This window comes from Benincasa hispida, unplaced genomic scaffold (genome assembly GCF_027475165.1).
Source record: "Benincasa hispida cultivar pf3 unplaced genomic scaffold, pf3_genome.v1.1 HicScf372, whole genome shotgun sequence".
In the NCBI taxonomy this organism is placed as follows: Eukaryota; Viridiplantae; Streptophyta; class Magnoliopsida; order Cucurbitales; family Cucurbitaceae; genus Benincasa; species Benincasa hispida.
In genome coordinates, this window is record NW_028326462.1 from 19,777 (window position 1) to 36,339 (window position 16,563).

Sequence of the window (16,563 nt, forward strand, 5' to 3'; positions counted from 1 at the left end):
GCTCTTTCTCAAACATGTTAATTGATCATATAAATATAAACGGTCATAAGAAAAACCATTAAACAACCACAAACATTTAATTTTCATTAGTTATCCTAATATTTTAATCTTGGCTTATTTTTTTTCCTTTTTTCTTGGTAGTTCCAACTTTTATTTTTTTTTCCCTAACACAGAGAACTTTTAATTAATTGATAGACCATGTATATCCTAATTTAACTAGTTGAATTTACAAATATCCATGGCTCTTATGAGTCAGTGTCCTGCGGGGACCCGTTCTTATTGAAAGAGAAAATCTCCATTTAGACAAAGAAGAAGAAAGGGAGTGTGGAAAACGATTTCTTGCAAGTTAAACGAAGACAGGTCCATTTCTCGTTTTCCATATCGTTTACTTTTATAATTATTTTTTAATTAATAATAATAATAATTTATTTGTGGATAATTAATATGAAATTTTATGTTTGTTTCATTTTTAGAGATTTAAGAATTTTTTTAAAAAGAATTAACCATGTAAACAAGGATTCATAGCGAGAATTAACTCCCCTTTTATCCATGGAAATATTAAAACAAAATTATAATAATAAGCGGGTAGTGAGTTTAGTTTGAAGTACTAAATTCTATATGACGAAATTGTCCTTGAAGTGTTTATCAAAATACATATTTGTTATTAAATTATTTAATTTTTATTCCAATTTTAAACGAATAACAATTTTACAATATTTTAGTAAGTTTAAAAGCAGTTAGGTTGGCCGTACCATAATTGACATGGGACATTTAACGCACATTATTTCTCTCTCTTTCTGGATCCAATTTCCAATTTGCACATATTTCTCCTCAAATAAACAACACAAAATGAAGGATAAAAGCGACAAAAAGACTTCACTTTTCCTTAACATGTTTAGACATGAATTGCATTCCATTTTTTTACATTTGGCCACACATTTACTCAAATTTACACAAAAAAAAAAAAAAAAGAAAAACCCTAAAATGGGAGAAAATGCGAACAACTCGAGAATTTATTCGAGGAGACTAATGAAAACAACTTGACCGACAACATTTAAGAAAGTAAAAAAAATTAAAGTAGAAATTAACCCTCTGACATCTCTAGAAGGAGAGTTAGAGAGTCAAAATGTGACGGTCATATTGAATAATTTTTTTTGTTTTTGAACGAAAAATCAAACCCTAAAACAAGGAACATAGAGGTGATGATAGTGGTGGTGATGAAAGGAGGTTTCTTGATCAATCAAGGCTTGAACATACCTAAATTGCTCCACATGACAAGGAATAGTGATGGTTCCCTTTTGATCAAATCCATATTCTTCCTCAGCTTCCTTGAGCAGCTGAATGAACAAAGGATGATTGAGATACATGACAGGCACTATAAATCTTTGCTTTTCTTCACTTTCATGGCCAACTTTGATAGCCAAACAACCCTTTGGGACATCCTTGAAATTCCCTTGACTTCTCTCTCCACTTCCCATTTTTTTTTTTTTTTTTTTTAAAAAAAAACTTTTAATTTGGCAAGATTATTTGTGAAAGTAAACTGAAAATTAGAGAGGAAAAAAGTAGGGGTGATGGTGAAGGTTTAGAAGGAAATTGGGAAGAGAGGAGGGAAAGAATTAGAGGAATGAATGGGAGAAGAAATTGAAAGAATTTTGAAGTGTTTGTGTAGAGAGGATGTTTTTGGTGAGGTTTTTGCCATGACTTTTAATTTTTTAAGCTGAAACTTGAAACAATCCACAGAGGATTTGAATATATAGAGGAGAGAGAAAGTCAATAGAAAGTTAGTTTTAATGGTAAATTTGGTCACTATGTTTGGAAAATTAGAATTTAGTCCTATAATTTTAAAAGTTTGATTTTTTTAAGAATAAATATATAACATTGAGAACAAACTAAATATAGGTAAGGTTCTTAGATAAAGGAACAACTATTTCAACCAAAAAAAAAAAAAAAAATCTTTTGATCTCTCACCCAAGAAAGGAACTACAAAATATATATCTCTATTGTCGCAAGGACATGAACAACCTTATTGCAAGCCTTGGGATTTGATAAAAGTTTAAACAATTTAGACTTTGTTTAGTAATTATTTGGTTTTTAGTTTTTAGTTTTTGAAAATTAATTAAGCTTGTAAATACTCCTACCTCTAAATTTATTACTATGTTATCTACTTTTTACTAGTATTTTAAAAAATAAAATAAAAAAAGTAGTTTTTAAAAACTTATTTTTGTTTTTAGAATTTGACTAAGAAATCAACTCTTGCACTTAAGTAAGATGCAAATCACTACAAAAAACTAAAAGAATCAAACATCAGACCTTGAGGTCGATAGTACAAATACTATGCCAGTTGAGCTACGCTTTTTATTGGCAAACTATGCTATCTTTTTTTAAAAAAATAAAACCAAAATGGTACTAAACATGGTCTTAGTTTTTATAATTTGATAGAACATCATAAATAGTCTCCATGACTTGATAAAATAACTAGGGACTATTTATTTATAAGAGTCTTATCGAATCATCGAAATAGAATTCTAATTATAAATTAGAGGAACTAAATTCTAACTTTCTACAAATTATAGAGACCAAATTTACGATTCAACTTATTTTATTTATTTATATATTTTATATATAATTAAGACAATATCCTTTCCAAGAAAAGACAAATATATGTTTACAATTTAATGTCTATCGGTTAAAATGATTTAATTTAGTCTCTTATATTTAATTTAATCGTTTGCAATCGTTGAAATGTTCTAAGAGTCGGCAATAAACTTGTAATACATATATAGTTGGTCAAGCAACGAAGTTGTTTAATTAGAGAATTGTTTAGTTTTAGGAGTTAATTAGTTAGGGAAGTTATGGATCTTGTATTTGGAGTGAAGAGGTGATTAGTCTCAATCATGAATGTCTTAACTTTTTGGCTAGCTCTTAGTCTCTTAAATTAATTAATGTTATGATTATAAAAAAATTAAAATCGATTTATTAACTTTTTTTTTAATATTTTGAAATGTTAATTGCATAACGTCGAAACAACGATTTTAACACAATTTGAATCACTTAAACCAGAGTTCAAACTAAAAAAGTACCAAACAAATTTAGAAATTTTTAATGCCATTTGTTTTAGAATCATTTTTTAAACTGTTGGGTTTATTTCACTTTTTTTTTGGTGAAAGCCCAAATCAAGGCCCATTAGGGCCGAATCAGTTTTTGCAAAACTTAAATGCAACCGTCGATTTTTTTTTTATTAATTATGCAAATCGAAAGAGACCAAGAAAACGACAGTGAGATCATTTTAGAAAACTTCATCCGTACAACAGCGATTTTCAAGATTCATGGTCCGATGGAACTGAAATTTTGATGGCATATTCTTGACACGATGGTCTTCAATCTGGACGGTGGAGATTTCGTTTGGAGCTACCTACAGTCAGATATTGTAGGTAATTAGTTGTCACTTCAAGTGAGACGTTTCTAATTTTATTCTTATCAATTGGTTGTCATTTGTTGCCAAAATTGTTATTCTTGATATATTTACTGTGTATGACTCTAGTTGTAACTAGGGAGAACTCGTTGTAATCCATTATTGATTATAGTGGAGATTTTGACTTCGGTACGTGATTTTTTACTCCTCACATTGAGGGGATTTTTCCACGTTAAAATTGCTTATGTTCTTACTTGATTATTATTGTAGTTGTTAGTTAAATAGTGTTCTACTAGATTCACACAAGAGTGGAATCATTGATCCGAAAAATATAGTGTTAATCCTAAGTGGTATCAGAGCCTTAGTTAAATTAATTGTGAATGCCTTATGTCGAATATGGATACTAGTTCAGCTAAGATGGTTACTCTTAATAGGTCAAATTATCAAGTTTGGAAAATAAAAATGGAAGATATTTTATATGTGAATAATTTTCATCTTCCAATTTTTTGTTTTGAAGAGAAGCTTGAGGATAAAACTAATAAAGAATGGGAATTATGTCACAGGAAAGTGTGTAGGATTATGAGACTATGGGTATAAGATAATTTTCTAAACCATGTTGGTGAAGAAACTCATGCACAGACTATGTTGAATAAGCTTGAGTCGCTATGTGCCCCTAAAACTGGTAATAATAAAATATTTCTGAAATAAATGATGGCATTGAAGTACCAAGATGGAACACCCATGTTAGATCATGTGAACACATTTCAAGGTATCATTAATTAGTTATCTAGGATGAATATTAAGTTTGAGGATGAGGTACATGGGTTATGGGTCCTTGACACTTTGTTAGACTCGTGGAGACATTTAGAATTTCTTTATCGAACTCAGCCCCAAATGGTGTACTAAGTATGGACTTAGTAAACAGTAGTGTATTGAATGAGGAGATGAGAATAAAGTCACATGGCTCTTTTTCATAATCAGATGTTCTTGTTACTGAAAGAATGGGAAGGAGTAAGAGCAAAGGTCCAACGGATAAAGATAGAAGCAAAAGTAAGAGTGATCGATTTGCAAATGTTGAGTGTCATTATTGTCATGTGAAAGAGCGTCTAAAGAAGCATTATCTGAAATTTAAAAGGGACAATAAGAATGATAAAGGCAAGGGAAAAAAGAATGATGATGACAATGATGCAGACACAATTACTGTAGCCATTAAAGATTTTTACTTCTTATTCGACGGTAATGTTATAAATCTTGCTACACAACAAAACAGTTGGGTGATTGATAGTGATGCCTCAGTTCATGCATCAAAGAGGGATTTCTTTGCATCCTATACACCTAGTGATTTCGGTAGTGTTAGAATGGATAATGACTGATCAACAAAAGCAATTGGCATAAGAGATGTACACTTGGAGAACAAGAATGGTTCTCAGTTGACACTGAAGAATTTGAAGCATAGTCCTGATATTCCCATGAATTGATTTCTATAGGTAAGCTTGATGATGAAGCTTACTGCAATACCTTCTATGATGGTAAATGGAAGCTTACTAAAGGCTCTATGGTGGTAATTAAGGGAGAGAAATATTCTCACTGTATTATATGGAGGCTAATATCACTGATTGTGATATAAATACATTAAATGATGAAGTGAGTGTTGAACTTTGGCATAAAAGACTCAATCACACGAGTGAGAAGTGTTTGAAGATATTAGCCAAGAAAAATTATCTTCTTGATATAAGAGTGCACCCCTAAAAAGATGTCCTTATTTTTTGGTAGGAAAGTAGGTTGGAGTTACTTTTAAGTCATCTCAGCATTCAAGGAAACCAAATGTACTAAATACATTTTGATGTGTGTGGTCCTATGAAAATAAAAACTCTTGGAGGTGTATCATATTTTGTGACGTTTATTGATAATCATTCAAGGAAAACGTGGGTCTATATCTTGGAGACTAAAGATCAGGTGTTACAGGTGTTTAAACAGTTTCATGCCCTTGTTGAGAGAGAAACTGGTACAAAGTTGAAGTGTATTAGGATTGATAATGGAGGTGAGTATTGTGGACCTTTTAATGAGTATTGCAGAAATCTTGGTATTCAACATCAAAAGACACCTCCTAAGACTCCTCAATTAAATGGGATAGCTGAAAGAATGAACAAAGCACTAGTTGATAAAATTAGATGATTGCTTTCAGAATCACAATTATCACAATCGTTCTAGGGTGAAGCATTGAATACAGTTGTACATGTTTTGAATTTCACACCATGTATTCCTTTGGGATCAGAAGTTCTATATAGAATATGGTCAAATAAGAATATATCTTATGATCACTTACGTGTCTTTGACGATAAAGCTTTTGCTCATGTTCCTAGAGATGAGAGATCAAAGCTTGATGCAAAGACTAGACCATGTGTAATTCTTGGCTATGGCCAAGATGAGTTTAGTTATAGATTGTATGATCCAATACAGAAGAAGCCCATAAGGAGTCGAGATGTTGTATTTTTTGAAGACCAAACGATATTAGACATTGAGAAGACAGATAAAATAGAGTCTGAGCACAATGATGATCTGATTGATTTTAGTTTAGTTTCTTTGACACGGCCTTCTATACATATAAAAAATGAGGTTCAGAATGAGATGAAGTCTTTACATGAAAACCACACTTTTGAGCTTGTGAAATTGCCTAAAGGAAAAATTGCACTGAAAAATAAGTGGGTTTATAGAATGGAATAGGAAGAACATACCTCAAATCTACATTACAGATCAAGATTGGTTGTCAAAGGGATTAGTCAGAAGAAAGGTGTCGACTTTGATGAATTTTTTGCTCCAGTTGTCAACTATACGTATAGTTCTGGGTTTGGTAGCTAGTCTTGACTTAGTGGTTCAGCAGATAGATGTTAAAACTGCATTTCTTCATAGGGACTTAGATAAAAAAAAATCTCCATGGAACAACCAGAGGTTTTTTAGTAGAAAGACAAAGAGCATCTGGTGTGTAAATTGAATAAAGGTATTTATGGGTTAAAATAGGCAATTTCTACAACTGAAGCAAAATATACTGCAACAGCAGAGCTTGCAAACAGATGTTGTGGATGAAGCTCTTTATATAGGAGCTTGGCTTCAAGCAACAAAAATATATGATATACTGTGACAATGAAACTGCTATTTATCTTGGTAAGAATGCTACATTTCATTCAAGAACAAAGCATATAGATGTGAGGTATCACTAGATGAGAGACGCTTTTAATGATGAATTGTTTGAGCTTGAGAAGATACATACTGATCATAATGGATCTGATATGTTGATGAAGAATCTACCAAGAGAGAAGCTTTAGTTTTTTCGTTTCGGCGCGGGAATGACAAGTTCTTCTACAAAGTGAAATAAAAGGAGATTTATTGGGTTTATTTCACCTTTTTTGGTGAAAGCTCAAATTAATGCCCAAGGCCCATTAGGGTCGAACTAGTTTTTGTTTAAAACATAAATGTGCAGCCGCTGGTTTTTTTGCTTAATTACGCAAACCGAAAGAGACCAAGAAAAACGAAAGTGGGATCATTTTAGAAAACTTCTTCCGTACAACAGCTTTTTTTAATCCATTTGGGGATCAATCCGTGGTCCGATCGAGATGAAATTTTGATGACATATTCTTGACATGAAGGTCTTCAATCTAGACGGTGGAGATTTTGTTTGGAGCTACCTACAGTCAGATACCGTGGGTAATTGGTTGCCATTTCAAGTGAGACGTTTCTAATTTTATTCTTATCAATTTGTTGTCGTTTGTTGCCAAGATTGTTAATCTTGAGATATTTACTATGTATGCCTTTAGTTATGACTACGGAGAACTCTTGTAACCTATTATTGATTATAGTGGAGATTTTGATTTTGGTCGTAGTTTTTTACTCCTCACATTGAGAGGTTTTTTCCACGTTAAAATTGCTTATGTTATTACTTGATTATTATTGTTGTTGCTAGTTGATTAGTATTCTATTAGATTAACACAAGAGTGAGATAATTGATCTGAAAAATATAGTGTTTATCCCAATACAAACGTTAGAGACTGTATCGTTATTCTTATTTTGTTTTTGTTTTTCATAGCTTAAAAGGCTGTTTTGAAGCCTTAGAAATGTAAGGTTTGAAAAAGAAATTTCAAAAGATTCTTAATTATTTAAATACATTGGAACCATTTTTTATTCATGATTTTAACTTCCAAGGGAACAACTTGAAGCTTGTGGCAGGTAATTGAAAGTGGCAAAATTATAATTTTATACTTTTAGAGGGGCCTTATAGTAAGGAAAATTGAGCCGTGAAGTAATAGGATTGTCACTTTGAAGAGGGACAACAATATTAATACCTTTAAATAGTACACTATTTCTTTTTTTTTTTTAATTTTTTTTAAAGGTTGATTAAAAGATTGAAGGAAGACAAATAAGGATGAAACCAAGATCATAATCCAAGTCTTAATAAGGTCCTTACAAAAGAATAAACAAACACAAATAAGGATGAAACCAAGATCATAATCCAAGTCTACATGAAACACAACTATGCAACTATTTGTTGGAGTGGATAATTGGTGCCCTAAGATTGAATAAAAGGTTTAATTAGAGAATGAAACCAATGCCATAGAAACAAGTCTTACAAATCTCATCCCAAACAACAAAAGTAAGCAAAACGATGTCCCAACAAACTAGAGGAGTCAGTTAAATAAGACACAAGGTGATGTGAGACGAATAAGGGTTAATTGGGTAATTAGTCACTATTTTAGGTTAATTCTCATTTTACTCCACTTGCAATAAAACTCTATAAATATGAACATTCCCCTTTTGTATGAAACACATTATCATTCTAATAAAAGATTCACAATCTTAATTCTTGGAGAATTACTTCTTGAGACTACTTATGCTATATCATACTTCACCAAGAATGAAAGAATCACCTAAGTAGAAATAGTAACCTGCAATGGAATGACGATCAGTGGGGTCACCAGCCCAATCGACATCAGAGTACCCAGATAATATCAAGGACGACTGGGTAGAAAACTGGCGTCCATGGTCAATAATGCCTTTGAAATATTAGAGAATGCAAAGAACAACAATAAAAGGTATAGACCGAAGAGCAGCCATGAACTTGTTAACAATATCAACAGTATATGCAATATATGGTCGGAACACAGTAAGATATATGAGACTCCTAACTAGTCACCGATAAAGAGTGGCATCCTCAAGAAGAACACCATTAAACAAGGTTAACCAAACATTCAGATCTAGTGGTGTTGAAGATGTGGCAGAGTCAATAATGCCAGATCGAGCTAGGAGATTAGAAGCATATTTAGCTTGAGACAGATAGTATCCATCAATGCGGGATGAGACCACAAGACCAAGAAAGTAACTGAGTGGTCCCAAATATTTCATCTCAAAGTGTTATCTCAGATAGGCTTGCAAGTCAAATATACCCCGAAGATCATCACTTGTAATGGTCATAACATCAATATAGAGAAGAAGAAGAACCATAATGAAGAGCAGTATTGTGGGGATTGAAAGTAAATCCAAGTTGAATGATAGTGAAACTGAACGTAACCATGCTCGTGGAGTTTATTTCAAACCATATAAGGCTCATTGGAGATGACATCTTTATGATATGGAGGAGTCGTGCTAGGTGGAGGTTTCATATACACCTCTTCAGATAAATTACCTTTGAGAAACACATCTTTTATATCCATCTGTAGAAGAGGCCACTGTTTGGCAGTGGTAACAGTTAAAAGGCTTCGCACAGATGTTATTGGAGCTACTAGACCAAATGTTTCTTCATATTCAATGTCATACTCTTGAGAATAGCCTTTTGCAATAAGACGAGTCTTATAACGTTCAATAAAGCTATAAAAATGTGTTTTGATTTTGTAGACCCACTTACATGCAATAGATTTCTTGCCTGGAGGAAGATCAACGTAATCCCAAGTATGAGTCTTTTCTAATGCTTGAAGTTCCTCATCTATTGCTCGCTGCCAAAGTGGGTTAGTATTAGCCTTGTGATAAGATGACGGTTGGACTAATGACTAAATAGTGGAGAAATAGTGAAATTTCTGAAGATGAAGAGGAGGTCTACTTACTTGGGGGAACGATGGACAAGAAGGACTGGTGTAGGTTTAAAATCAGTAATAGAAACAGATCTTGATAAGATGAATAATTGAAGCAGGCTGAGGGGTTGTAATATAGGAGAAAGTATCATTGGAATCCAATGTTGAGCTAGGGAGAGGAGAGATAGGAGTGGAATCCGATGTAGGGTCAGGGAGAGGAAAGATAGAGATAGATGGATTGTGGTCAGCAAAATGGGTATGAGAGGGATCAGTAAAGAAAAATGGTGAATCAAATAAAAGGGTATGGAAGGAGGAGAGACTGGCAAACATACGATGTTCCTAAAAAGTAACATGACAGGAAATACTAACCATTTAAAGATAGGATCCCAAAAATGAAAACCTTTATGCTCAGTCTCATAGCCAAGGAAACAACATAAACGAGCACAAGGTTCAAGTTTGGTATGTTTATGAGGATGAAAAAGAACAAAATAAGCACAACCAAAAATTTTAAGATGAGAGTAAGAGAGGCATGAATGTAGAATGGAGAATGGACCTTGAGGACTGAACTGCGTCTGAAAAATGAACGGAATAGACGATAGTAATTCCCTAATTGGGCTCTGATAGTATGTGAAATAATATTTTTCGTCTTTCATATAACATTCGATAAATACAAGTGTAGGGTATTTATACACATAAGAACACCCAAAATAGTTTACAATAAAACCTAAACAGCCCAAGAAAACCTCAACAACTCTTAACCAATAAGATGGATTTAAGCAATAGATTAGGCACACATTAAACAAGACGAACTTCAACTTACGGAAAACTTGTGAGAATGTTAGTTTATTCTTCCCAACCCATTGAGAATTTAGCAACTCACAATGAAGATAAATGATCTCATGGAGAAATAAGAAATTATGAAACTCATGGTTTATATTAAGAGTAAATGTGTCACAATATTAATATCTCAATACAAATTCAATAGAGAACAAAAGAATAGACATTTCAAAAGTAGGAATGCCAAGCCGCTGGTTACAATCTTTTGCTTCCTTTGACTTTGATGGATGGTTGCTACAATTGTACTAGTGAAGAGGAATGATGGAGATTTTCCTCTAACAAGGAAGACCGAGTTCACACTTAAAATTCCTCAAGAAGAGGTTGAAGATAATGAATAGTATCAGACTGGTGAAAGGAGGCTTCAAAGAAACCAGAACGTTTTAAGTATGTGAAAGTCGAGCTATTTATAGGCTTCATTTTGGAGTTCTTCAATTTCTTTCCAATGATTATTTGACACACTTGCATTTAATTCCATGTCCTGTTGCGTTGAATTCCTTGCATCACGAGTTCATTGGTTCTATCACATCTATTTCAAATTAGCTTCCAACTTGCACTTTGTAAGACACGTCACCGCCCATGTGTTTGTCATTTTCCTTTCTTTATAATTCTTTTTGACGCATGGTTCTTCTTTGCAAGGTTAGGTTAGTCTAATTTTCCTATGCATTCAACGACTGCAACATCAACTTCCTTTGCCAATTTTTGCTTCTTTTGCATTCAAATTCAATGTTTAAAGATGTTAGATTTATAATATTTGAGGATAATAAGTTTTGCAAATGTTAAACGTAAAGCTAATTATTTTACATGATTTCCTTCTCAAAATGCATTTTCCACTAAATTTCCTTAATTATTCTAAATAATTAAAAAGTTACCATAACTTGTATATTTACAAATTATCATACATGCCACGTACAAAACAAACAAACAACATTCCAACGATTTTCTCATCCAGTCACCATTGTCCATTTGTAAATTAAATTTATATTTATGAAGTAGTAACACAATGCATTGATTTACACATAAATTCTATGATAAAATTAATGAATCTTTTTTACCAATATATAAACATAATTGAATAGTTGAAAGACACTTTTGATAACCATTTCATTTTTTGTTTTTGGTTTTTGAAAATTAAACTTAGTTCTTTTTTATTTCTTACAATGATATGCATCTTTCTTAAGTCCATTGATTGAATTTTTAGTCAAATTTTTTTTTTTAAAAAAAAAATCAAATTTAATTTTTAAAAGTAGTTTTCAAATTTTGGCTTGATTTTTTAAACTATTGGTAAAAAGTAAATAACAAAGGAAGAAATTTGGAGATGAAAGTAGTGTCTATAGAGTTAATTTTAAAAAACAAAAACTAAAAACTAAATAGTTACCAAACATGACTCTATTTTTTTTTCTCTTTTACTTTTGAAGTAGAAATTCAAATAATCGTTCATTAAAACATTTTTTTTTTGTGCACTAATAAATATTATTTCAATGAAGGATTTTGTTTTTACATACTCTAAACCCTTTCTCAATTAGATTTTGAATGATTATATTTCAAATTATATTTGAATATTTCAATAATGGAGAAAAATCAATTCATCAAAAGTATTCATTATGAATTTTTAGATTTTCTCATATTTATTTGTAAACAATGTCCTTAAAATTCAATGCACAAAATTTAGATGAATATGACTTGACTAAAACAGATGGAAACTTATGTACAAGTTAAAGATAATAAATAATTGGAACAACCTAAAGTTATGAAGCATAGGAAGGAATTTATAGGTGTCCATAGGAAGGGCAAATTTGGGGGACAACCAATAGCATATCATGAACATGTCCATACACATATCAAGATGTGTCCAACTTGTGTGTGGTTGTCAATAAAACCTTTATTTCATATTGTCCCTATCTTCCTTATTTTCATAACCAATTGAACTCACTTTTGATATGCACAACTAAGCTCAAGATCATTGCTCTTTTTATATTTTTTTTAAGAATAAATTTAGAAGAATTTAGTACTAAAACACTTTTGTGTAAGGAATGAAAAGACATAGTTCCACATGGGCGCGGAAAGGAGATATAAGTGTAGAAAATTATCTCTATTGGTAGGAGATCTTTTGGATGAAATAAAAATAAAGATGAAATCTTGTACCAAAGTAGATGACAGTATCATACCATTATAAAGATATGTAGATGTACACTGATATAAACACATTTCAATCCTTCAAGATTCATAGAACTAACAATTTAGTCCATTAACATTAGTTTGTAACCAGGGCGGATTTATGAAGGGGCCAAAGGGATATGTGCCCCTCAATCGGTGATGGCCTATATTTTTGTTTATTGTTTTTCATTAAATATAAAAAAATTTATATTTATTTATATAATAAATAGATAAGTTTCTCTTAATATAACAAAAACTATGTGAAGCTTTAGGGAGCGTTTGGAACAAGGAGTTCGTTATTATAGTTCTAAGTTATAATAGTCCGGTTATAATAGTTTATGTCTGGGGTGTAGATTATTTTAAGTTGGGTTATAATAGTATACTTTTGAGGTGTAAACTATTTTAGTTTGAGAAGGATGTAGTAAACAGTGTAGCAAAAAATTAAAAAAAAATGTAAATGTAAAATAGTACAACTGTAGCAAATATAAATACCGTAGCAAAAGGATAATTAGGAATATTGAAATAGTATTTATTGTAGGTAGAGGTGGTTATTATAGTCTTAAAATAGTTTTTGTCCCAAAATGCTCTCTGAGGCACGGCGCGCTTTCACTTACCAAACTAAGGTTTGAACCTTGTGGCTCGAAATTTTGTTTTATTTTAAATCTTTAAATATATAGATATATTAAAATTAAGTTTTTATTTTGTTAGCTAGTAGACTCATTCACCACAAATATTTATATTTTATTTTGAAAAATATATAATAATATTAAATTTTTAGTACTCGTAAAACGTGTTAGAAAAATTTAATTCAATTTAAAATTTTCTCACATATGTAATATACAAATATGTTTACATCTTTATAAAATTATTTTAAAAATTTTGATTAAATGATTTTTTTGTTTATGTATCTAAGTGAATAATTCTATAAATAATAATTTGTAATTAGTATTACTTAATAAAGATACTATATATCAATGCATTTAAAATTACATTTATAAAAAGGTTAAGTTGCAAGTTTAGTCCCTAAAATCTGGAAAGTGTGACTAATAAATCTTTAAAGTTTTAATTTTGACTCTAATTCCTTAAAAAGATCTAATAAAACTAAATTGTTTCAAATTTGTTTCTAATAGATCTCATAAATATTAAAATGTTAAAAAAAGTAATTGTTTTATAAGATAAAAAAAAATTGTTTTGTGTCTATTTGAATCTTAAATTTTAAATTTTGTAGTTAATTGATACAATAGTTTTCAAAAGATGTTACCTATTAAGCCCAAATTAAATTTAATGTCTATATTTAATATTTAATATTTTTTAATATGTAAGAGATGTATTAGATGCAAACTTGATATTTTAAGTATTTTTTAAACACAAAAATTGAAAGTGAGAAGATTTGTTAGGCAATTTTTAAGTCTATGAATTAAGCATAACCACAAAAATATAAGTTAATGAGTTAAACTTCAAATATTATATGTATTCATGCTCCCTCCCCTTTCTCTCCCATTTGAAGTTCTACAATCGACTATATACTTTCAATTTTGTAATAATTCATTCGTCTTTCAACTTTAAACATCTTACAAATTTATTCTATTCTTTAAAATTTATAAGAACTTTTTCTTGGTTGTAAAAAATATTATAAGATTTTGATAGAATTTATTATATATGTCTGTTGATAAATTAATTATATACCTTATGAACTACAAAAGGTAAGTTGTTACATAATAAAATTAACACATTAATTTTGAAGAAAATTTTCATGTTAGGATAAAATTGTTGCAAATTTCAAAATATAAAAAATTACATTGTCACATTCTAAAGTTAAAAGACTAAATTTTTAAATTCATATTTTTTTTTATCTCCATCTTATTAATATATATTATATAAAAAAGTGAGATCATTCAATATTGGGAGGTTTTTTTTAAAAAAAAAAAATTGACAATATAAAAGGTGAAGGAATCAAACTTTTAACTTTGAAATTGATAATATAAGTACTATATCGATTTAGTTATACTCATTTTGATGGAGTTTTTTTTAGTTCAATAATATATGGTGACACAATTTTGAATGTTTAGCGTTTTGGTTGAAGAAATATATACATTGGATCAACTCAGCTATATTCATGCTTCTAAATATTGAGAACCTTAACTAGCTGGCTTATTTAGCTATGCTTTACTTTTGAAGTAGTCTAATAGTTCCTTATGTATTGATGAATATTTTTTTACAACAACTAGGATATGGAGATTTAAACTTCTAACCTCAAAAGAAATTGCGTTGATGAACGCTTACTTTAGCATGTTTGTTGCCATTTTTTTTGTTTTTTAGTGTGCCATGAACTCCAACTTGGAAATGTTATTTCCTTTTGCAACTTATATAAAATTTTCCAAAAAGAGAAGAAATGATAGGTGTAGATATTAACTTATAGAATATAGATAGTCTGTGAATTAGTTGAATGGGTTGGAGGTTGGATTTGATAGTGTACATGGTAGAAACTACAAAGACCAAAAGGTCCTTGTCAATGAGGCAAAAGGGGAGAGGTGAGGGCCCATTATTTGGTAAGGTGCTGGATCTGTTTGTCAAAAGCATGGAAAAGCTGGACTACAAGTGTTTTTTCACAATGGACTTTCCTTATGGACCCTTTGCCTCTAAAATTAATGCCAAAAAAGAGGAAGAAAAAACAGTACTCATACATCTTGGAGGGGACATTTTGAAATAATTTGGACTAATTTTCATATTATTTTGTGTCTTTCCAATTACATCCCTCTAGGTCATGTTATATAAGGGATATTTTGGTATTTTTATTCGATTGATTACTAATGGTCAGTCAACTTGTTATTTTTCCATTAGTTGAACACTCTCGACTAGATAGAAAAAACCTTTTTGGCTCTCGCGATACCTTTTTATTTTCGTAGAAGTGCATATTATAACACTTTTACATATCAATTGTTGGTGAAAAACATCAAATAAATGAAAAAAAAAAAAAAAAAACAAGTTTGTGAGAATCCCATGTTGTTAAGATTACAAAGTGGAACCTCCTTTATAAATTCCTCAAGGGTATCCATGTTTTTGAGGAAGTGATGAGATAGGCAAATGTGGGTATGGGGACTTCCCACACGGGCCAGGCAAGGCGAGACGCACATGTGTGTGGAATTATTTTTATTATTATTTCTTTATTTTTTATTATTTAAAAATAAAGAAAAGGAAAATTTCTTTCAGTCTTCCCGCACGCAAACTTTTCTCCCTATCCGCTTCGTGCATGTTCAGAGGTTGCATGAACTTTTCTCCCCACCTATTTCATGCACGTTTAGAGATTGTTGCACGTTTTCTTCTCCCCTCCCGTTTTGAGTTAACGTTGGCCTTCAAGGCCTATAAAAGGCACCCTCTTCCACCAGTTTTACACACTACAAAAACCCTCTTCCACCAGTTTTACACACTACAAAAAAATCACTGCTTCCTTTCTCTCTCGTTTTTCTTCTCTCTCATTTTTCTTCTCTCTTTGCATGTTGCGTTTTTCAAGCATCTAAGTTTCTGAAGGGTGTGAATTTATCGATTTGTTCCAATGCAGTTTTGTTCGAGACAATTTTATTTGGATTGTTTTATCCTAAGGGCGTTGTGACCACAATTGAACTGCTTGCACAAAAAGGGCAGCGCCATGAAATGTATTAAAGAGAGCGAGCTCGGTGACTAAACCTATAACCATTTTCATTTTGTAGGTTCAATAATAGCGTCCGACACCATTCGATCGTACTTATTTTTCGTCCACCGAAGGTTGTTATTCCAACAATTTTAAAATGTTTGTCCATCTGCCACTATTGTGATAGCCCTTTCTCATAATGACATTATGTCTTCCGACCCCAACCACTGTTTCGATTCAAATGAGCAAAAAAGGAAGGTTCGAAGACGCTCGACCGATAGGGAGAGGGGAAGGGGGGGGGGGGAAGCGAAACTTTAAATGCTAGAAGTAAGAGATGTTGTTCTTCCTCACTGCAAGAAGGTTGCTGATGTCTGCACCACAGAGAAGCCAACTGTCCCAATGGAAGATCCCATCGAACAACATATAAGAGATGTAGTTGATTGAGAAGAAATATATTTTTTATTCAAAAATTTTAT

General features: G+C 31.3%; 1 protein-coding gene across 1 annotated transcript; it reads right to left on the reverse strand.

Moving 5' to 3' along the window:
* Positions 1-902: 902 nt before the first annotated feature.
* On the reverse strand, positions 903-1,717 carry LOC120068354 (auxin-responsive protein SAUR32). The gene has a single exon (XM_039020092.2). The coding sequence runs from the start codon at positions 1,476-1,478 to the stop codon at positions 1,173-1,175; it is 306 nt and encodes a 101-aa protein (XP_038876020.1). The 5' UTR covers positions 1,479-1,717; the 3' UTR covers positions 903-1,172.
* Between the last annotated feature and the right edge of the window lie 14,846 nt (positions 1,718-16,563).